The 23,340-nt window shown below is 33.5% G+C and overlaps 1 protein-coding gene across 6 annotated transcripts in view; it reads right to left on the reverse strand.

The window, feature by feature from the left end:
• Positions 1-23,340, reverse strand: part of PLCL2 (phospholipase C like 2) — a 161,287-nt gene that overhangs the window by 10,189 nt on the left and 127,758 nt on the right. For 5 of the 6 annotated variants that reach the window (XM_058183236.1, XM_058183237.1, XM_058183235.1 and 2 more), the window contains exons 3-6: positions 17,523-20,009; positions 15,320-15,523; positions 8,556-8,631; positions 3,160-3,269 (exon numbers count right to left, since the gene is read on the reverse strand). In XM_058183236.1, the coding sequence (XP_058039219.1) occupies positions 3,160-3,269; positions 8,556-8,631; positions 15,320-15,523; positions 17,523-20,009 (2,877 nt within the window). The remainder of the gene's footprint in view (positions 1-3,159; positions 3,270-8,555; positions 8,632-15,319; positions 15,524-17,522; positions 20,010-23,340) is intronic. The other variant, XM_058183240.1, reaches the window with a different exon arrangement.

Consider the following 23,340-nt stretch of genomic DNA (forward strand, 5'->3'; position numbering starts at 1 on the left):
ATACCAGGAAAGGGAAGAGTTCATTAAATTAATCAGTAGGATGACAAAATAAATCGAATTTCAATTATGTTTTGTTCCCTGCAAGAAACAAGTCATATTCAGAATGTTTTAAAACACCATTTCTATGGGCTATGTTGGAACGAAATTCAAAATGTTAGTGTTTCATTATAGGAAACAATGCTTTTTGCTCCTTCATTTTTTACAATAGACAGAATTTCTGCAGTGCTCTGACCAGTCAATCTACAGAGAAGTGACCAAGGAATGATTTCAATATTCTAAATTCCAATTGCAAGCAACAAAAGCAACAGTTAAGCAAACTTTCTGCAGTCTTCTGCAAAATCACATCACTCAATTAATAGGAATGTATTATTTTGAACAAAATTTATAAACAGCACAACTATAAAAATACACTTCGCTAGTTAGCAGCTTCTATACATTTGGCAGCATGTCTACAATGCTCAACAAACAAGCAAAAAGAACAGAATTGTTTATTGACCAATGTACTTTCTAAATCTTAATGCCCTGAAGGATATAACAGCACCGGAAGTTAATTGTCCGGGAAGACACTGTCCCGGTGTCTGGAAGCCGTACGGGTCTGGATGGGGAGAAACAGACTCAAGCTCAATCCCTCCAAGACGGAGTGGCTGTGGATGCCGGCACCCCGGTACAGTCAGCTGCAGCCGCAGCTGGCTGTGGGGGGCGAGTTATTGGCCCCAACGGAGAGGGTGCGCAACTTGGGTGTCCTCTTGGATGGGCGGCTGTCGTTTGACGATCATTTGGCGGCCGTCTCCAGGAGGGCCTTCCACCAAGTACGCTTGGTGCGCCAGTTACGCCCCTTCCTTGACCGGGATGCCTTATGCACGGTCACTCATGCCCTTGTCACTTCCCGCTTGGACTATTGCAATGCTCTCTACATGGGGCTGCCCTTGAAGTGCACCCGGAGGCTGCAGCTAGTCCAGAATGCAGCTGCGCGGGTAATAGTGGGAGCGACTCGTTGCTCCCATGTAACACCAATCCTGTGCAGTTTGCACTGGCTTCCTGTGGTCTTTCGGGTGCGCTTTAAGATTTTGGTTACCACCTTTAAAGCGCTCCATGGCTTAGGACCCGGGTACTTACGGGACTGCCTGCTGTTACCTTTTGCCTCCCACCGACCCGTACGCTCACACAGAGAGGGCCTTCTCAGGGTGCTGTCCGCCAAGCAATGTCGGTTGGCGGCCCCCAGGGGAAGGGCCTTCTCTGTTGGAGCTCCTACGCTCTGGAATGAACTTCCCCCTGGTTTACGTCAAGTGCCTGATCTTCGGACCTTTCGGCGTGAGCTGAAAACGCACCTATTTATTCAAGCGGGACTGGATTGAAATTTTATTGGGGTATTTATGTCTTAAGATTTTAAACTGTTTTAAAATTTCGGCCACATTATAATATTTCTTTTTAACCTCTTTTTAATGTTTATATATTGAATTTTTACTTGGCTGTACACCGCCCTGAGTCCTTCGGGAGAAGGGCGGTATAAAAATCGAAATAAATAAATAAATAAATAAAAATTGTGGAATGCTAAAACACTCAAAACAATGTCCCATTATTGTCCCAAAGCAAAACAAAACGCTTTATTATCAAATATTTGAGCTTAGAACATTTCAAGCTGAGAAAATTTTGTACATCCCTCCAACCCAGAAATTGAATACTATCATGTCTCTTTCAAACTGATCACATTTCAGGACCAATGAGCAAGTGCTTATAAAACATGCAGCAATCTTAGAACTATTTAGGATGTTCCAATTTCTGCATAGTTGATCCCATCATATTATTGGAAACAAAAACTTAAGTATAGATGGATTCTAGATACCAAGAAAAAAATATTCAATTTAAGCTATTGCTCTTAAAAGTCAATCAATCCTAGTTTATCATTAGAAACAATATAACTAATTAGACAAAGTAAATTATGTGTACTAACCATTCTCAAAAGCTCTGCAACAGGAGCAGAATAATCTTGAAAAGAGGTTAAAATGGAAGTATTTTTTTAAAACTGAAAGAAGGTTATATGGTGGAATAGAAAGATAAATAACATGAAATGTTATATTATCAAATAGATCGCACTATTCAATGCATAGATGCCTTCAGAAACAAATAAAATTTTTGTCGATAAAAATATATTGAATTGGATGGTAAATACAGAGAAGCAGCTGCACTAATTTTGTTACACTTCTTTCCTTTTGAGTGAATCAAAGACACTCCAGATGACAAATGGGAACGATTTTGCATTTTAATCGTATGTTTTAATTTTTATTTTAAAAAAGCTCACTTTACAGTATGATTTTGTATTCAGCCAGAACTTACAAGGAAAAAAGTCCTGTAGTTAAGCAGAGAGAGAATCATGAAGCAAGCATATTCCACAACTAAACAAGAAAATCTGTTAATACTTTTAACTTCTGTGGTTAAATCATTAAATTCTATTGATGAATTTTGCTAAAGACTGAAAAAGTACTTAATTTCTCTCTGAACTGTGTTACTGTTAATGCAGCAGCTGCTTCTTCTTTTTTAAATATAAGATAATTTTGCAGTATTCTTATCACTTCTCAGAAAAGTTAGTCTTCATCATTCCAGGCTTCTAAATGGAAGCTTTCATTATGAGGGCTCCCTATTGAAATTACTTTGTATTTTTATTTATTTATTTGCTTTTTATCCCATATTTATTAATTTATAAGTAACACAAGACAGCAAAGATGTGTAATACTCCTTCCTCTTCCTATTTATTCCACAACTTTGCAAGATGGGTTGGGCCGAGATAGCCATCTTTCAGAAATACATGAGAGAAACGAGAATTGCTGTTCATCCCTCCTTGCAGGAATATATCGCTTAAATAGGCTGATACTTTATGCTTTATGCTCAAGTCACCATTTCCTCTATCTCAATCCTTTTCTTCCTCAAAATATTTTCAAAAGTCAACTCAACTAGTCAAAAAATATTCAATTGATGCTACTACACAGACAACACCTATTATTTACATAATAGTAATATTCTGTAAATTTCTGCATCAATTGTTCTTTTGAAACACCAAATTATCTCAGTAGAATATTTGACATGTCATTTATTCTTTTCTTTTAGTAACAAATTAAAGGGAATAATTTATGATAGAAAAAAACTTCAATAAACAAATGTTACCTTTAAAATGGTAATATTCCAGGTAAAACTCTCCACTGCTTTTTGTAGTTTTCTCTCTTTCAATCCTTCCTTTGCTCCTATATTTTGTAAGTTCTCATGGAACTCCATTGCTGGGGAGTAAGAAATATTTAAACCTTCTTATTCAACTTTCAATGTTTTTACTGTAAGATTTCTTTTGTACTAAAAAGGAAACACGCTTATTAATTTCCTATCAATTGATGACTTATCAAAATTAGAAAATACATTAAAAACAGGAATAAAATCAAATTATGCTATTATTCTAAATGTACTAAAAATAATCTGTTTTTAATGTTATATACAAAGGGATCTCAGCATGTTTTCTTAGTTCAAAAACTAGAAACACTGCAAAAGAATTCATATTCAGTTAGTCCTTGGTTGACTACTACCTCAATCAGTGACCATTTGCAAAATCATTTTTGGAAATTGCAGTATTTACGACAAAATTTCTTGGCCTGAGAAGAAAAGCATTGGGTAATTCTGATCAGTTTCAGCCAGCAACCTGAGTTAGTGGGAGGGTTCTAATCAACTAAGATCACAGAACTCAGCTTGTGAATTTTCAGTTAGCACTTTTTAGGGCAGCATTCTACTGCAGAGGAAAGCAGCTCTGGAAGAGATGGTTTATTTAAGCAGTCTCAATGACTTCATAATGTCTCCCTTAGTCATATGTTTGCTTAGCAATAATTCTGCTTAACATCAAAGTCCCTGGAGGGGATTAGAATCACTAACTGAGGAGAGGGTGTATACAGTTCAGTCCAGGAGGCTCTCTGCCAGACTTTTTAAAGTAAAATAATATTTTATCTTTAATTGCATTTAAGTCATTGCTTCTTTCCATTGAAATTAGTGGCTCTGTATTGGTAGCCACAGGATCCCACATCACTTAACTGGAGACCCCAGCCCTTGTTAACTTCTTAGCCAACTTCAGCACATTTACTTTTCTATCTGCCCAGTATGATAAAGAACTATTTTTGGAGGCTGGAGAATTAGAAGACAGCTTGAAATATTGAATTTGTGTCTGAAATCATACAGTAGTCTCTTCACCTGCAGAAAAAATACAAATAATTCTCTGCCTGAGTTGCCCTTCTAAGAACAAAGAAGATTAATTGCTTAATACATTCTGAAAAAAGTTACTAAGTTTCAGCTAAGAATGGTTTGTTTGTTGATGGAAGACAGCATTCTCAAGGTATTGATTATATAATAGCGATAACGAAATAATACAGATCCACCCAACTTGCCCTTCTCCATTTTTCTATGACAAAAAAGATAAAATGTGATTTGATTTTATTATGCTATATTTCGAAATGGCAATCAATATTGCTTATATTAATAAAGAAAATTATTGACACAAATCTTAAAATTTTTGCTTGTGCAAATGATAGTTAATATGCTTTCCATTTCAGCACCAGGCTATATAAAGAGCTCATATATATTTGAATTTTGTAACTTGGGAGCATCAAGAGGGAAAGACTAAATAAGTCTCCATCTTTTACTATACTATATATAGTATAGTAGTTCTACTACTGTAGAACTGTTTATGAATGAAAATCATGTCTTAACCACAGCATAGAATCATCCTATATTAGCCTTAGCAATCTTTTTTTATTCTAAAAAATTAGCATTTAAAAACATGTTAAATTAAAAAATAGAAATACCACCAAATTAAATATAACTTTTAATACACAATAAAATGTGTTTTCTATAGAAACTACTCATTGTTATGCGATTTCATGTACATTCAGAAATAGGCAGCTAGGCACATGCATGCAAGTCACAGATATTTTTGGGGACAATCTTTAGAATAGAATTTTTATTGGCCAAGTGTGATTGGAAACTGTTGTCATTTAGCTGTAGCTTCTGAATGGAAGTTTTGAGTGATAACAAAAGTAAGCTCAGCAGCTATTGATATGTGTAATTCATCCTTCAAATATGAAAAATGAAAATAGCATTCATTTGCCTCTTTTTTATTGATATGAGTCAACTGCTAGCAAAAACACAGAAATTATTACTATACAATACAGAGTTATAATCTCTGTTTGTGTTAGATTAAATATATTGTTGCCGAGTTAAATGTTTGGGTTAAATTAAATTTGGTATTGCAGAATTATTAAAGAGCCAGTAAAATTATATATGTGTAATTATGCATGCTGAAATGTACCCTGTGAAGAAATAACTACAGGTAGTTCTCACCATATGACCACAACTGAGCCCAAAATTTATGTTGCTAAGCAAGACATTTATTAAGTGAGTTTTGCCCCACAACCTTTCTTGCCATATGGTTAAGTGAATCACTGCAGTTGTTAAGTAAATAACACGACTGTTAGGTGAATCTGGTCCACCGACTTTCCTTATCAAAAAATCACAAAACGTTATCACATGATCCCGGGACACTGCAACAATCATAAATATGAGACAGTTGCCAACATTTGAATTTTGATTACGGGATGCTACAATGGTCATAAGTGTGAAAAATGGTCATAAGTTACTTTTTTCAGTGATAATGTAACTTTGAACAGTCACTAAATGAACTATTTTAAGTCAAGGACTACCTGCACAAGAGAATGTGAAAATAACAAAGCAATGCCTAATTTATATTTTATCAACTAAATTTAAATCTTGAAAAACATTTAATTTTAATAATAGTTGCTGAAAAGAGTATCAAGCTTCATGTGGTTTACTTTTTTATTTGTAGCATCTCATTTATGAAACACTTCTGTATAATTTGCTGTGTCATGTTTCTATATTTCTTCAATTTCATCTAGATAGTTACATATTTAGTTGTATTTCTTTTACTGTAGCATTTATTCTATATTCTATTATTTTATTATTGTGTACTGCTCTGATAAATTATTTCTAAGATATAGTTCAGAACTAATCAATCAATCAATCAAAAGTAAGTTGTTTGGGTAATGGTTTGCTAATGAAGTATGATGATTCACTTCAATGTAGCATATCTGTAATTACCTTTACAATGGTTCTTATGAGCACCTTTGGCACAGCTGTTATACTACAAGGAGATTTACAATTCTCTGAATTCCCCCTGTATTTAATGTGGCAAAATATGCGAAGTGAAATAAATAACTACAAAGGTTCTTTCTAGAGGATCTCATGATATTTCTTAAATCAATTCACTAGTTACTTTAATGTGCTTTTATCATAACTCCTGGGCATAATTGTTATGTAAAACTAACCATTTATTAAAAATGGGAAGGATGTCTGGCATAATAAAAAATATGTAGAAGTATTTAAGATTCCAGTATGATTTTACTACTTAATTCAATGGCTCAAAAACACCAGCCTGAATGGCAAATGGCAAAGAGCAAAAATTACACATACTACATATGAAAAGAAGAAGTTCGCTTTCTTGCTGTTTTCACAAAGGAAAAAATGTTACATTATAATTAGAACAAGTGTAAATGAAAAGTATAAATTACTATACTATACTAATTACTACTATATTAAAACTATAAAAAACTATAAATCTGACTTGAAGTTCCCTTCCAAACAAAATTTAGTATTGCACTCTAATTTAGATACAATATTTTGGCTTCAGATGCCAAATAGTATAAACCATCATTAAGAATGCAGTATGAATGTTTAAACAAATCCCAAAGTCATCTACATAACTTGAAACAGATGAGTCAGAGCATATGTGCTTACAGAGGAAACATGAGTATTACAAATTTGTAAATTTTTTACTATGCAGTATTGAAAATGTCTTTTCATAATGTAACTGGCAAAGACCTAATGACTTTATATATGACTCAATTTTTCTGTAATTTTGTATAATTACATACATGTTCCCAGCTATGCCAGAAAAACTTTGAATTTTTTTTTTTCATTTTGGGACACAATGAAAGAACATAGAAAACTGAAGTCCATATAACAAAATTTAACCAATGATCCAAAGAAAAAGCATTTTTTTGATTAGAAACATTAAAAAACAATTGCCATTTTACTAATTGTTTCATATTAGTGGAATTCTATGTGAGTTACAAAACTGGTAATTTAATGCCATTGCTCATTATAATGGTCTAGATACAAAAATAGCCGAAGTGTAAAGAGATACTTCTTAAAGAAATACGATGTGTACTGTATATTAGAAGTGTTTTATCCAACAACTATTTCGGAGTATCTTTCTCGTACAAGAAAAGGTTATTCAAATATTAGCATTATTTCTATAGCAGAAAATCCTACTACAGCACAAACACCAAAATGCCATGATAGTTTACACAATTGTTGTCTCTCCCCCCCCCCCACAAAGATTGTGTAATTGTACAGTGACTTATTGTAAATCTGGGTTGCATATTTAGGCCCTAAATTTTTTTCATCTTCTTAAAATTAATTTATTTTATTCCTTATAAGACAAAAAGTAAAGACAAAAGCAAACCGTTTAAATTAAATCTAACAAACTTCAAAGTCATATTGCCAATTGCTTTTTCCTGAATGAACTGTTCATCATTGTTTTTTACACATTAATGACTATTATCTATATCTTACTGATGCAATTTCTTAACTTGGTATCACAAATCAGTATTTCAAAGAAAAAATATCCCTTTCTTTTCTATAAATTTATCAACAGCAGTAATAAGATTATAACTTAAAGATAAAGTATAGGGAGTCCTCTACTTGCAACCACAATTGAATCCAAAATTTCTATTGCTAAGTGAGACAATTGTTAAGTGAATTTTGTCCTATTATATGACCTTTCTTGCCACAAGTTAAGTGAATCACTGCAGTTTCTAAGTTAATAACACAATTAAGTGAATCTTCCTCACTGACTTTGTCAGAAATTTCAATAGGTGATGACATGACCCCAGGACACTGCAACCATCATAAATACAACTGTCAGTTACCAAGTGGCTAAATTTTGATCACGTAACCATGGTGATGCTGCAAATGTTATAAATGTGAAAACAGTCGTAAGTCACTTTTTTCAATGCCGTTGTAACTTCGAATAGTCACTAAATGGACTGTTGTAATCTGAGGATTACCCGTATGACCATATATATGACCATATATGACAGCGATATGGTGAGAAATGTTACATAATGTCAAAGGATTAATATAAAAGAATAAATTTGGGTTGTTCTGAAAGTTTCAACATAAAAAAATCTAATAAATGAGTGTATTGCTACAATATTCCATACAAATCATTCATATAACCAAATTCATAGTTGAAAAATTCATCATACTTTTTGCAGTGTATACAATTTCCTTAAGCTGTACAGTTCTTCCGCTTAGTAGAATATATAAGATATCATAGAATATATAAGCCAGGGTAGCGCCACAGAAAGATGGGTGGCTAATAAATTTAACAAAATAAAAATAAATAAAATATGTAGCAGAATATTGCATGCAATGCAAAATAATTTCCTTACCTGCTTTTTGGCACTGGACTATTTTTTCATATACAGTATCTGCATTTTCTGTCAGAATCTTTATCATATTAATCATCTGCAAAAACAAAGTTAGCGTTTGTGAATATTGGAGTGTAAATATAAAAGTCAACATTAACCCATTAAAACTAGCCATCTGCCCTGACTGGCAACAGATCTCTAGCATGTGTACAGCTAAAGATGCCAAAGATTAAACATTGGTATATATAATAATAGAATAATAATAGAATTTACGCCACTGAAAAACAACTGTACCTTAAACAGGTTTAGATAGATTAGGGAGAGGAGGAAAGGAGGAGTTTTAATTTTTTTTATTCTTGTAAGTAGCTAATTTTATTTAATTAGATTCTTTATGTCCCATTTATCTTAAAGCTAAAAAATGTTGATGTGCATTTTTGTTTAAAAAATACAGATATTCATTTCCATGTTCCAAAAATTGAAAATCCATATGATTCTATCATAATTAATATTGTAACAAAAATAAGCTTGCTTTATTTTGAATTATCTACAGTTATTTATTTTTTGGTGTATCTGCTTGTGTAAAAAATAGAGTTATGCCACTTACATCACTGCCACAGTTTCATTTTAAAAATTCAGGAAGCAACAACAAACACAGAAAAGTTTTTAAAATGTTTAAAATGTTTTTACTATGTTCACTATAGTAATCTAGTTATCAAAAAGTTAATACCAATATTTTGAACTTCAGGTCTGAAAACAAATTACAATCATATTTTCTAAAATACCCCAAACTGAACTACTGAAACTAACTATCCACATTTTTCTTTTAAAATGTTGTATGTACATATTTTTCACAGTCTCATTTTCAAGGCTACTGGAGCAAAATAAAAGTGCTTTTTTCTGAATGTTATGTCATTGGAATTAATTTTCTATTTGTTTTCACTCTATCAAAGTTATCTTAATTGTCAGTATAAGCAGGTTATATCTATCACAAAAAAACTCTCAAGGTGTATGTATTTTTTGATATCAACAATTGGAATTTCAAAGCTCAGTTCTAGCTGTGCAGGTATAAATTTCTGCACATTAGAAAAATATCCCACTTAAGAAGATTATTCTTGAATGGAGAATACCCTTTTCACCTGGATTTTAGATGGAAAAAGAAGAGGACTTTCTTCTTCCCAAAAACCAAGCTTTCAAATTAATTATTTCAGTTTCCCCTTAATTCCAATCATTTTGGAATGTCTGATGCTAGTACAATCAAAACACTTTAGTAATGAAGAATAGATCTTTTAAAATCATGAATAAATTCAGCAAATGACATATTTGGGGAAATTAGCTAATTGAATAACAGGATCTCCATGCAATATGATGAGCCATGTAAAGAGATTAGATCATCAGAATACTAGCAAGAGTAAAGATACCAAATGCTAGAAAACAGCACAGAAAAGAAATAAATTGCCCTTAACATGTTAAGTCTATGCTTTCCTACTAGCTCTTATTTTATGGGGTTCAGTGCTCTCTTGAGTTTTTGGCATTGAACAGAAACCTACTTCTAAAATGATTTTTTTAGGACTTCTAGACAGTGACCAAAAGATAATAGCCAGACTCTTTAGTCCACTGCCTTTTTTCTTAAGAAAAAGTACTGCACATTAATCTTTCCACATTAATTGTGCAACACATGTATGACATGCCATTATGAAAGTTTCCTGTGCAAGAACGAATTGGACTTTAATAATTCAAAGATAGACTTCCTTTATAACACCGATTTCCATATGATGGCACATTTCCCTGCAATGGTTTACAACCTGAATCCATTATTTTTATCTAAAATATGATTGGTATTGTATTGCAATAGTTCAAAGATTTTCCTAAACCATTTAACTGTTATAGAAAATTATTTAAAATTGACCTCTTCCACCTTCTATTAATTTTGATAGCATTGCCTTACTCAAGAAATTGAGTACCAGTATCTCTGGTATTTTAAACATGCTACAGATTTTATTTCTCTTGCAAAATCCCACTTAAAGGAAGAATCTGAAACAGATATATTCTTCCTATCTAAAAGAACAAGTTTTGAAAAATTCATAAAATACTGGCATTTAAAGGTATTCATCTCTTTTACAATAGTTTCTGTACATTTATTTGGCATCAAAAGGTATGCCATTCAAGTTCTAATAGAGTTTCCTGCCTCGGCAGGGGGTTGGACTAGAAGACCTCCAAGGTCCCTTCCAACTCTGTTATTATGTTATGTTATGGTATGTTAGTAGCTACATCTAATGTTCAAAACTGACTTTCTTTTGTCTCAACATCTCTTAACTTAGTTTTTGTTATGTAAATTCATTTACCTTAGAAAAAGGACTTGAATTTAACTACATTATTCCTTCTGTCATTAGACTTATGTAGAACAGATTTGATTGTAAGATATGCATTTTAATTTTGCCTTGATTTTAATTTTAAATATAAAAAATAAAAACTGCCAGTTAAATTTTTTTATTGCTGCAAGTCAGTTTGAAACTTGTATGGACAGAAAAAATGTTCAATCAATAACAATAAATCATAACTGAAAACAAATAAAAAGTTTTCAAGGTTATTAGTTTCTTTTTTTGAGCCTCATTTAAGTTATCTCCAACCTACTCTTTATGTATGTGTTAACGAAGAACGTTTGAAGAATTTGAAGAAAAAATATTATTTTTATATCCTACTGGATTCTTTCTGATTCTAATCCTAATTCAAACCATTCTTGATTCTTATTGTTTTCCATTTCAATTCATTTCTTCATTGTCTTTTTCTGTTAAAATTGCCTTACATATTACATATGCAAGGGAAGAATAAGGACAAGGACAGGAAAGCTAGAGATCAGTCTTTGATTCCAGGAAAAATAAACTATTGGGTCAGACAGAGGACCACAAGATTAGTTATTAACAACATTAGATAGTGATAAGGATACGTATCATGATCCCCACTAATACCAATATGGCCAGACACAGTATGACAAACTGTCTGTCTTACCTGAATGTTAAAAATGTTAAAAAAATCTTTTTATCTTAATAGAAAATTCAAATACCGAAAACCAAAACATTACTTCAGCTTTACTTCCAAATAACTCTGGATGGCTAAAAGTTTGCTTAGACCCATAAGATAAATGAATATGATGGAGAGCATGCTGTAAAACTGACTGTACTATTGGAGCAGCCTGGCAAACAGTTATTTTGTTCACACCAATTACAGCAGCCATTTTGAAGGCATATTCTTGACAGTTATCCGGTGAATGTGAAAGCCACAAACAATTCCATGACAGCCATTTTATGACAGAATTTTTGATACATGCTAAAATTCCAAAGGTGTTCAATAATTAAAAATAGTTGTCTGTCTCCAAGATATTTATCTACCACTTGGCATAGATATTAAGCTTTTGTAGAGGAACTAGTACATGCATCATGTAAGTCAAGAAGAAATGAGTATAATTTCAAATATTTTTTTTTCTTGGTTGGTATACCAAAATTATTCTAATCTTTGATGGCTTTACACATTCTTCTAAATCAGGTCTGCAACCTGTGTCTCTGAACCCGTATGTGGCTCTTTCATCCCCTGCTGTGGCTCCCTGTCCGTTGAACCCACCACTGGCTGGCCCCGCCCCTCCCCTCCTAGTCACTCCTCACCTGGCCTGAGAAGGTAAGGGTCATGGGGGATGGAGACTTGCTCCACATTCCAGAGCGCAAGCAAACCACCCCTGTACTCACCATATCTCGCAGGTCCTTGTTGGTGCTGCATGTACCCCTGGAAGATGCACGACTTGCTCTCTGCCCCAAAACACTGGCCCAGCCTGGCTGTGACCAATGCTCTGCATCATAATGGGCTCCAGAAGGAGGAGGGGACATCGTCTCCCCCATTGTGAAGCGCGCTAAATTTAACTGTGCTGTGCAAGGTGCTGTGAGAGCAGCGGGTAGACTATGGAGGTGGCAACAACAGCGGCATTGGCCACAGCCACGCAGAGCCAGTTTTTCAGGTCGGAGAACAAGTCACGCATTTCTCCGAATGACCAAGGTATGTACAGCACCGCAACGGCCGGAAGAAGCGTCTGGGAAATATGGCAAGTTAAGGGGCGCTTTGCTCCCACTCTGGAATATACAGTGAGTTTCCATTGCCCGCCGTCGTCCTTACCTTCTCAGGCCAGGCGAGGAGTGACTGCGAACCAGGGTGAGGTGCGGTCCAGCCAGTGGTGGGTTCAGCCGACAGGTAGCCACAACAGGGGAAGAAAGAGTTTCATTTACCTGGGAACCTGAAATGGCTCTTGATTTAAACATGGTAAAAAGCACCCAAAAAAGAAAGAACAACATCACCAAAAAAAAACAAAAAAAAACACCCTACCAATCCTCGACTGTGTTTGGAAATGGTTCAAGAGGGAACACACACACACAACAGAGAGATGAGAGTGAGATGAGAAAAAGAGAGAGAGAGAGAGAGAGAGACAAACAGACAGACAGAGAGAGAGAAAGAGGGAGACAGAGAAAGAGAGAGATACCTGTTTCCCACAGAAAACACCAGGAGCTACAAAACCTGGGTAAGTATGACTGGGGGTTGTCATGTGAGTGGGTGGGAGTGAGTGATGTTGAGTTGTCCATGCCCACCCAGGTTTTGTGGCTCCCGGTGATTTCTTTTCTGTGGGAAATGGGTCTAAATGGCTCTTCGAGTGTTTAAGATTGCAGACCCTGTTCTAAAATATCTTTCAAAAATTCTTAACTGCTGTAGAGACATGTTAAAATTTAGCATAGTACATCAACGTACTACAACATACATATTATATAATCATGTTGGTAAATAAAAGGTAAAATGTTTTTTAAAATTATTATTTAATAGCAAAAGTACAAAAATGATCTATGAACCAATACATAGATGTTGTAAAAAAATGTGATTTGTAAGGACAGAAAGGTGGAAGTGGAAATTATAGACTATATTTTCAGCTTCTGATCTAATGGCTTTACTTTTTAAGATTACTATTCCGCTTTATGTATTTTATAAAACATTATCCCAAAATGTGATGAATATATCCTTATATATATTTATAATTGCAATCATCTATTCATTTTCTCCTGAAAAATCATTTTATTTTTACAATATCCTAATGTAGCAATATATTCTGGGATTGGTAAAGGATAGGTCTCCTCTTAACAGTTAAAAGCTTTTAATATCAATTTTAGTACAGTGCAAAAGAAAAAAGAAATTCAAAACAAAATAAAAATCAATAGTAACCTCATTATAAGACAGCGCGGGTTAGGCCCAGACTGTGCAAGACAATTCATAATGAAGCAGAATCAATATCTCTATTGCTTTAAGTGCTGTTCAAAATTGCCAATACAAGGAAATCTTTCTGGGTGTTACTTATACAGTACTACATATGATTATATTATTGTTGGCAAAGATTAAAATAGTGTATCTATTGTAATTTTCAATTAATCTAAAAGTGTATCATTAAAAAAGTATGTATCACATCATAGCATGAAAATGGTAATATAGTAAACCAGAACTTCAGAATTTGTTTCAAGTACTATAAATAACAAATAAATAATAAATGTGGGAAATAAAATTTAAAATAAAAATAAATGGTAAGCTATAAGGTAATTAAGCTACGATTTCAGATAAATTATTGGCTTCTTAAGAAAAGCCTAGGAACAGTTACTGTTTGTATATTAAAGTTGACTTTCTGTTTCAGGCAACTTTTTGTTCTTCTTTTAAAACTTCTTTTTGTTTGAAACAGACTTAGTCTGGACAGCTATTTAAACAGTACTCAAACTTAGAACTGTCCTCAATCTTTCAAATAGAAGACTGTTTTCTATAAAGGAGAGAGAAGATTCTGACTATTTTAAAGTGTGGAATAAAATGTATGAATGGTTAGAAAAAAGAAACCAAAATAAGAAATCGGAAGTTTTGTGTCACAAACCGAGGAAGCAAAACTTGAGAAATTATAATTGGTGATATTTCTGATTTGCTAAATAACAATTTTACTTAGACTCAACCACATTCACAGCTAGATTTGACTTATACTTAAGACCACAACTTATTTCAGCAATGATTACATTAAATATGCAATGTTTACATAAAAAAACCAATCGTTTTAAAAAGTAATTTTTGTGTAATGATCTTTGTATCATGATCTTTGTAGCATGATATTTGTATTTCTATTAACTTAGAATGCATATAGATTTAAAAAGGTTTTTTTAAACATGGAAAAGATATTCTAATCTATAAAAAAGTTACTAGAAATAAAACTGAACTTTAGCTACAAATTTCAATACAGAATGTGATTTATAGTTCAGAATTTAGTTATAACACATTAAATTCTAAAAAAACAAATTAATTTTCCATTATTTTAATTGAACTACAAAGTTATGCTCAGTATTAAACATACTTGCGGAGCAAAATTATTAAATCAATAAACAGCAAATGCCCAAGTAAGATATACGCAAGCATGTATCCAATAAATTTTCTTTAATTATAATAACTGATTTGCATAAATCAGTTACTATACTAATCACAAACTCCTAGACATGTTCAGCAAGAATGCAAATAATCATAGAGGACAGCAGAGAAATTTTTGTGCCTCTGCAGCCCAGATCTGGTAATACAATTAATCTCCAGGAACAATTCCTCCATGTTCACAGTGGTAATTTTCCAAGCAGCAGATGGGGGTTGAGGAAGAATTGCAGAACAGTAGACATATATTTAAGTTATATATAGGTTGATATACAAATATAAGTTTTTCAAACTGAAAAAAATGGTAGATTACTTACTGTTTCATATGCTGTGATAATTTTTTTTAAAACTTCTGGAACAATTCCTTGCAATTCCATTGTGGGATACTGATCACTGAGATTTATCATAACCAAGGTTGTATTATCAGATTTCACTAAGCGGCTAGACACTGCCAGAATACATTGTATAAGATTTGCTACAGGAGCAAGCCCACACAACTCTTTGAATGAAACTACTGCATTCTATTTGGAAGAGAGAAAGGGGGGGAGGGGAAGAAAGGGTGAAGTGATACTGTACTGGTCAATTAATAGACTTCAAATAGTTTATAATGTAGAAGTTATAACAGCTGAACTATTAAGTAATACACAGATAGAATCCCTGGGAAAGTAACTACTTTACCTAAGCAAACAATGAGCTATATGTATTTGCAGCATTTATACAGCAATTTATATACAATGCTCAATATTGTAAATAAATTTTGAAATGTTGCTAAGGAACCAATTCTTTTCGCTTATTATTACAAAACCAGCTTGCTTTCTAATGCAGAAAAATACTGAGGTATCCATGTTGTAATTTTACATTATGGTCTCCATTTCAAAACCTTCTATGTTCTCATGCAACCTTGAAAGTTTAAATAACTGTGGGTCATTCACTTAATTGCTGAGATTTTCTTTTTTGAAAGCCAATAATTACTTATTTTGCCATGAAAAATATAAGAGATAAATGTTTTGATCTTTCCTATTTGTTGAATCTCAGCTCCACTTCAAACTCTGATTTTTAATTAAATTAAAGACTAGTGAAAAAATGATTGCTATTCTGTTATATTAATGAATTAAAATTATTAAAATTTAGTTAAGTCAGCTAAATAAGCCTTTGTCTATGACTATGAAATTGCTCAACATAGGAAAATATCCTCTCCACAAGTAATTTTCCACCGAATATACATCTAAATTCTTCCAGGCATTTCATTAATGTTATATTTTTGTAAAGGTGGATGGTAATTGCAAGGAAATGCAATGATACAAATGCCAAGAAAAGTGAAGGAAAGAAAATGACCCCCACAGTACTTTTCTTATCAACTCCTGATATTTATATACATTGCAAATCATTGCTAAAAATAGACAAATGCTATTTAATAAAGAAGCCTTTAAAAAAAAATCCATCATTTTAGACTTGAAATTACTGTACTAAACAGACTGCTGACATAAGGAAATAGGTTCATTTACTTGATTGACATAAGTTTACATGGTGTTTGGATTCATCAGCTATTTTAATTGCCCGTGCCAGTTTTCTTTAGGAAAATTGCCCAAGGATACTATCTGGCAACAATTTTTGTACTGAAGGACTGACATTTAATTATTGACTGAATGTTAAGTTACAATTAAAAGCTTGTTCTCACCACTCTGTATTCCAGGTTTACATGAGTGTTATTTACTGAAGAGGCAGTATACCCCTCAGTAAAAATATTCAATCTTAAAATAAAAATAACCTGCCCACATTTAATTTTTTTGTATATGCTATTTATTATAAGAGCCGCAGTGGCACAGTGGTTAGAATGCAGTACTGCAAGCTACTTCTGCTGATCACCAGTTGCCAGCAGTTTGGCAGATTGAATCTCACCAGGCTCAAGGTTGACTCAAGGTTCCATCCTTCCGAGGTCGGTAAAATGAGGACCCAGACTGTTGGGGGCAACAGGCTGATTCTGTAAACCGCTTAGAGAGGCTGTAAAGCACTATGAAGCAGTATATAAGTCTAAGTGCTATTGCTAATAGATTTTTATCTCACCTGTATTATTTTATAAGTAATTAACATGTTGTATAATATACCTAATACTCCTTCTTCCTATTTTCCTCACAACTACAACTGTGAGGTGAGTTGATCGGAAAAAGACTGCCTGTCCCAAAGTCACCTTATCAAGGAAATTCGTCAGGTAAAACCTAAATATTCCTTTATAAACTATTATTATTCCTACAAATTAATATTCCTTTCAGATTCTGAATTCATAATTAAGTAAGTAAATACGAAAAAATATTGTCTATGAGCCTCGGTGGCGCAGTGGTTAGAGTGCAGTACTACAGGATACTTCTGCTGACTGCCGGCTGACTGCAATTTGGCAGTTCAAATCTCACCAGGCTCAAGTTTGACTCAGCCTTCCATCCTTCTTAGAGGGGGCTGTAAAGCACTGTAAAGTGGTATATAAGTCTAAATGCTATTGCTATGAAAGAAGATGGAAAGTCATACCTGCATATTTTCTCTCAAATCTGTGGCATCACGTATGGGCTGAAGAGCATTCTTGAATAATTCATCAATATTTTTAATCCACAAAGTCCTCATAGAGGCATATTCTCTGGATTTCTTGCTTTTTCTAACAGAAAGTCCCCGTTTATGAGGTTTCCCTCCACCTCTTCGATTAGTAATAGCAACATGAACAAACAAGAAAGCATATGCTAGAACTTCTCCTGTTAGAGACTGAAGTGGGACATGACGATAACCTGGTTGTAAACATTCAAAAGGAATTGTGTACTGCCCAATGAATTCATCTCCAATGTAATCATCATCTAACACCACAAAGCGTACCATAGCAAGTTCAGGTAGGTTGATCTGAAATTCAAAACTCTCATCAAAAATAGGGTTGTCTCCATTTTGGTGGACGGTTTTTGTTCTTTGTTCTGCACAGTCTGCTGGAATCCCATGGATCTCTACATACACATAAGGATCTACTACATCACCTTTGGCACCTGAACCTTTTGGCTTTGGAAAATGTTGCCCACTAATAATCTTAACATGAAGAAGCTGAGGTGATACACCAGGCACTGAGTCCTTTGTATTTGCACTAAAGAAAGATACTTCCTCCCGCATGATAGCAGGCCGCAACACATAGCCACAATTGCCATTTTGTCGAAACCAGCCAATATTGAGATCCATCATTAATCCAGGTGTCTGAAAGTTCATTGCCACAATTTGACAGCCGCATTTCCAGAAATCCTGTGGGTTCATATTACTAGAATCAATCCTCATAGGACTTGGGAAAACTCTTGCAAGAAAGCGTTTATTATAATTCACAAAGTCTCCAGGATGCTCATTGGCATATTTGGTAGCAAGCACTTCATTAAAAGAACAAACTTCCCAGTACTTCTGAAGTTGAAATGAAATTTGAAAATCTTTGAACTGAACTGATTTACATATGTTTACCAGTTCCGATAGTTCTTTACAAAGCTGAAACCGCTTCACTGGGACAACATTCTGTGGTTCCACTGCCTCTTTTCCCATTCTCTGCGACATTTCTGCTCCTTCATCTTCATCTGTAACATCTCCCTCTAGGCCAGAGCAATTAGACGATAACTTCTTGGCTTTAATTAGTATTTTTCCTTTAAGATATTCAGGAGATGGCAGGTAAGATTCCTCTGTATTCGGAGGATTTGTATATAGTTTATTCTCCAGGATTTTCTTCATATGCTGGACCATCACATTCTGTTGCTTGAGAGAACAATGATTTTCCAAACATAAAATAAGAGGATATTCCGAAGCGAAAAATGCGTATGTGTTAATTATGTCAATTACACTTCGGAAAACAATTTGTGAAGTCATTGTGTGACCTGTATAAATTACAGGCTCATTGTCAGGACCGTCCCACACATCCAACTCAACACTGCGGCATCCCATTTTTAGAGCACGAATATAACCAGTGATATCAGATGGTCCTCGAAACTGATCTTCTATTAAGTATGTGTTGTGAGAAGAATTTATGAAATAATGAGATAAAGGCTGATTCATGTCCTGGCACACCTTTTTATGCTCTGGATCAAATATATGACATTCTGGGGAAGTAAGATAATTTGTAAAACCATCTATGGAGAGCCAGCCTCTTTCTTGACCTTCTTTAGATGGTTCGTATTTGTGAATAATATCAAGGCTAATCTTCTCTGTGACGTGAGCCATACCCTGTTCTGCTTCTAAAAACATCATAAGGTCCTTGGTATCAAGAAATTCTTTATTACTAGAAAATTGAACTAGTAAGAAATATATCTCAGGACGAGTGCAAAGCTCATGGAAAACTTCAATAAATTCATTTTTTGTGATTTCTGTATCAGGTTTATCTTTTGATCGCTGCAGTTCTTTGAATTTTAATTCAATTTTGTTTGTTTTTAAACCAGGATTTAAATTTTTTATAAACTGCACAGCTTTGCCCAAGGATATCCGCCCCATATGATCTATATCGGTTTCACTAAACATTTGGGAGACCCATGAGGTGCGCATTTTATCTTGCCTACTTTCTAGCATGTCCAATGTATGTTTTCCATAAGATATCAAATACCTTAGGCCAGTAACCCAAATATTTGCAACATCTGCAGTGTTTGCAACTAGATCTAGAGATTCATAATTGTCTCCATAAATAATAGAAAATGCACAATCTTCTGAAATTTGGTCAGAAATTCCATTGCTACGAAAAATGTCTGTATTTTTCCCTATTCTCACTTCTTTGACTGATTTGATGTCAATCTTTGCTTTTTCAGAATCTTTCTTTGAAGGTTCCCATCTTAGTGACTGCATATCTGCATCTAAAAGAAAATATCGATGGTATATCCTAGAATTGGATCGAACTTTTCTGAGTTCTGAACCTTCAACCATAGCATTGATACAGTCACTTGCACTACTTATCTTCTTCTCAGTAGGCATGCTGCTGAATGAGACTGTTTTTTTCCGTTCCCTTTTTTGTTTTGTGCCATCCTGGAAACAGAGAAGAGAGAAAATATAAAATTACATGGTATGGAAAAATTAGAGAAGAAGGGGACAACCTGCAGTAGGTGGATTGATTCAATTACAGCAGTAATGAGGACATCATTGGAAGATTCAAAAGATCAGGTTATAGATAGATAACAACTTGATGGCATACAATCAATCAAATCAATCAAAATAGTATTGTACATGGATAATCCAAGTCAGCAACATCTCCCCATAAGCTAAATTAGGTGAAATGTCCTACTAATATAATGTCCTAAATGTAATGTAATGTCCTAAAATGATAATAGAGAAGGAGGAGGAGGAGGAGGAGGAGAAAAAGAAGAAGAAAAAGAAAAAGAAGAAGAAGAAGAAGAGGAAGAGGAAGAGGAAGAAGAAGAATTGTAGTCTTCTTGAAAAGTAAAAATAATTTCTGGTAATGAAACTGAAAATAAGTATTCTTCTCAAGTTGTAAATAAGACATAAGTAAAAAGAGATTTAAAAAAAAACAGGTAAAAAAATGGAGCAATTTCCTGACCTTTCTCGAGAGCAATATGGAGAGAAGCAATATGAGAATTCCATTTCATTTTCCCAAGCCTTGTATGAGCTAATCAATGTATACCAGTACAAGTATATCACAGTGTACCACTATGCATAATATAATAGAGTCAGTTTGGTGTTACGCTATCCCAGAATCCAGGAGACTGAGTTCTTAGCCTGCCTTAGGCTTGAAGGTGAATTGAGTAACTTTGGGCCAATTATTGTCTTTTAACTCAATCTATCTCCAAATGCTATTGTGGGGAATACAGGAAGTAGAAGTTTTAGGCATATTCACCAACTTCAGTTGACCAAATATATAAAAAAGGCAGGAAAAATAGTCTTCATCAACCTATGGTGAAATAGTGAGTATATATTAAAAATGCATTTTAGAAATAGTTTTGTGTGGTGATTAAGTTGTCAGATTAGTAACAAGGAGACTGTGACTTGGAGTCCTCCTTGAAACAAAAAAGTTGCTTGTGCGACTTTAAATCTGTCACTCAGTCTCAGTCCAACCAATTTCAGAATTTTTGTCTCACATAGACAATAACATTAAAAACTGTTGCAACCTACACAAATAAAGAACAGTAGGACTTTTTAAGAAGTAAATATTTCACTTGAATATTCTAGTGTACAAAGAACATGGGTAAAATGAGAATTATTCTGGAAAAAGTGAGAATAGAAAAACAGGATACTAAAGTAGTAAATTCAGTTGATAAATAGAGTTGGACAGACTAAAATCTGTTTCTATTCTAACCCCCAGTAATATACCTTTTTTCTGTCTGTCTGTCTGTCTGTCTGTCTGTCTGTCTATCGATTGTATGATTTTTCATATCTTGAAACAATAATAGTAATGCTTAATAATATGCATGTATTACAAGAAATTTAAGATAAATAGCATGACTATTTCAAGAAATATTTCTACACTCTTCTTTATATGGGAAGAATATTGAATGAATCCTACTTCAGAACTAGATAAAATGCGGTGACCTCAAAAATGGCACCCAGAAAAAGACAGAAGGAGAAAACAGCTTGCCCTCCTTCCTTAATCTTCAAAATATAAGTGAGGAAAATTTGGGGCTTGGTGGATTGGGAAACAAGCCCCAACCCTGCAGGGACATGGGGGGATATATCAGGGAGAAAAAGGTAGAGGACCTGCTGCAACATTCCTATGGTTGGTCTTAAGGGCAAACTGTGGAATGTTCCAGTGGGCATAATTTTGGAACCAGACCATAAGTAGTTCATAAGCGACCACTCATCAGTAAACGACTACCTGAGTTTCCTTACAATTTTGGTGGTTTCTTCTGTTTTCATTAACTTTTTGCTTTCTTTCATACATATAAAAGTCAAGACATATCTTTTAGATTTCAGTAATCTATTACTTCATTCGGAACAAAAATTAAAAATGCCATAAAATAAGTTTGCTCAATAAATGTATAATTAATGTCTAAACAATTATGTCTTAAAGAGTGCAAAGAAATAAATATAAATATTAAGAAATGTTCCTCAAATGTTCCAATTACAGTAATTTTTTTCTCATTGCTTCTGTTTCCAGAATTTTGTCATTTCTACTGAAAAACTGTTAAAGGATTAAAATGTGCTTTTAGCTTGCAATTTAAATTGGAAGAGTATGCTAATGAGCTGTGACAGAATTCCAAATAAATTGGACTGAAAAATAGATCTGGTGGATATTTCTGGCCAAGTAAAAAACTTTATGACAAATCTGTTGCTTTGATTATAGAAAAAGGGTGAATTAATTATTGTTATGTAAGCATCATATTTTTGACACACATGCAAAATGGTTTTTTTTTGCCATTATTGTTGAAGTATATATTTTGAAACATTATAAAATTATTTTTAAAACACCATCCAGCAAATGTTTAATTAGTGATAGAATACTATGTAAAGAAAATTCAGACTTTTCCAATTTTCCACATTGTCCCAAAGGCTAGATTAATGAAATATTTTGGCAAAACATTCAGAAAATGAAGACACTTAAAAATCTTGACTATCCTTTCACTACTCAACAGTATCTAAATTTCATTTTCAGCAAATCAGGAAAGTTAACACAGAGATATTTCCGTCTTCATGTCTTATGTTTTTCCCCAGTTCTTTTTTCAATATTCTTACTAACTTACACATTATTTTTTACACAGAAATTCAATATGTGATTATACTTTTAATAAAATAGGGTAATTAAATTTCAAATACAATAGGATGCTTCTTTGTAAGTTTCATTTTAAAGCTCCCGTAACATTAAGAGAATACCTATTGTTAAGTATGGTAATCTTAACTGAAGATTAGAAGTGCTTCTGAATGTGAATATGTATCTCTGACATGAGGCTTTGGCAACTTTTCGTTGGGAGAATGTGGAAAATTAGGAAAGTCTGAATTTTCTTTATATAGTATTCTATCACAAATTAAGCATTTGCTGGATGGTGTTTTAAAAATAATTTTATAATGTTTCAAAATATATACTAGCTAGTATTAATAATTTTCAATTTTTCTAGCAATATGAGACATGGTTCCAGAAGGGTGAAACTGAATGCCAAGAGCTTTCTCTCATTATGCTTGCATACTACTGAGAGGAACACATTACTTGAAACTTAATCATCAACTAAATCTGTAAGGATAAAATAGAGAAAGCACTATGATACAAGATGAAATAATACATTCTTAATTTTAACATCATGTAAGTTCCACACAACTTGTTCTGTTATTTTATCCACTATGCTAATTTCTTCATTAACTATCATCAAACAGCAATCATAATATCAGCATGAAAGAAAAGAAAGACATTAAC

Source organism: Ahaetulla prasina, chromosome 4 (assembly GCF_028640845.1).
Source record: "Ahaetulla prasina isolate Xishuangbanna chromosome 4, ASM2864084v1, whole genome shotgun sequence".
Classification (NCBI taxonomy): Eukaryota; Metazoa; Chordata; class Lepidosauria; order Squamata; family Colubridae; genus Ahaetulla; species Ahaetulla prasina.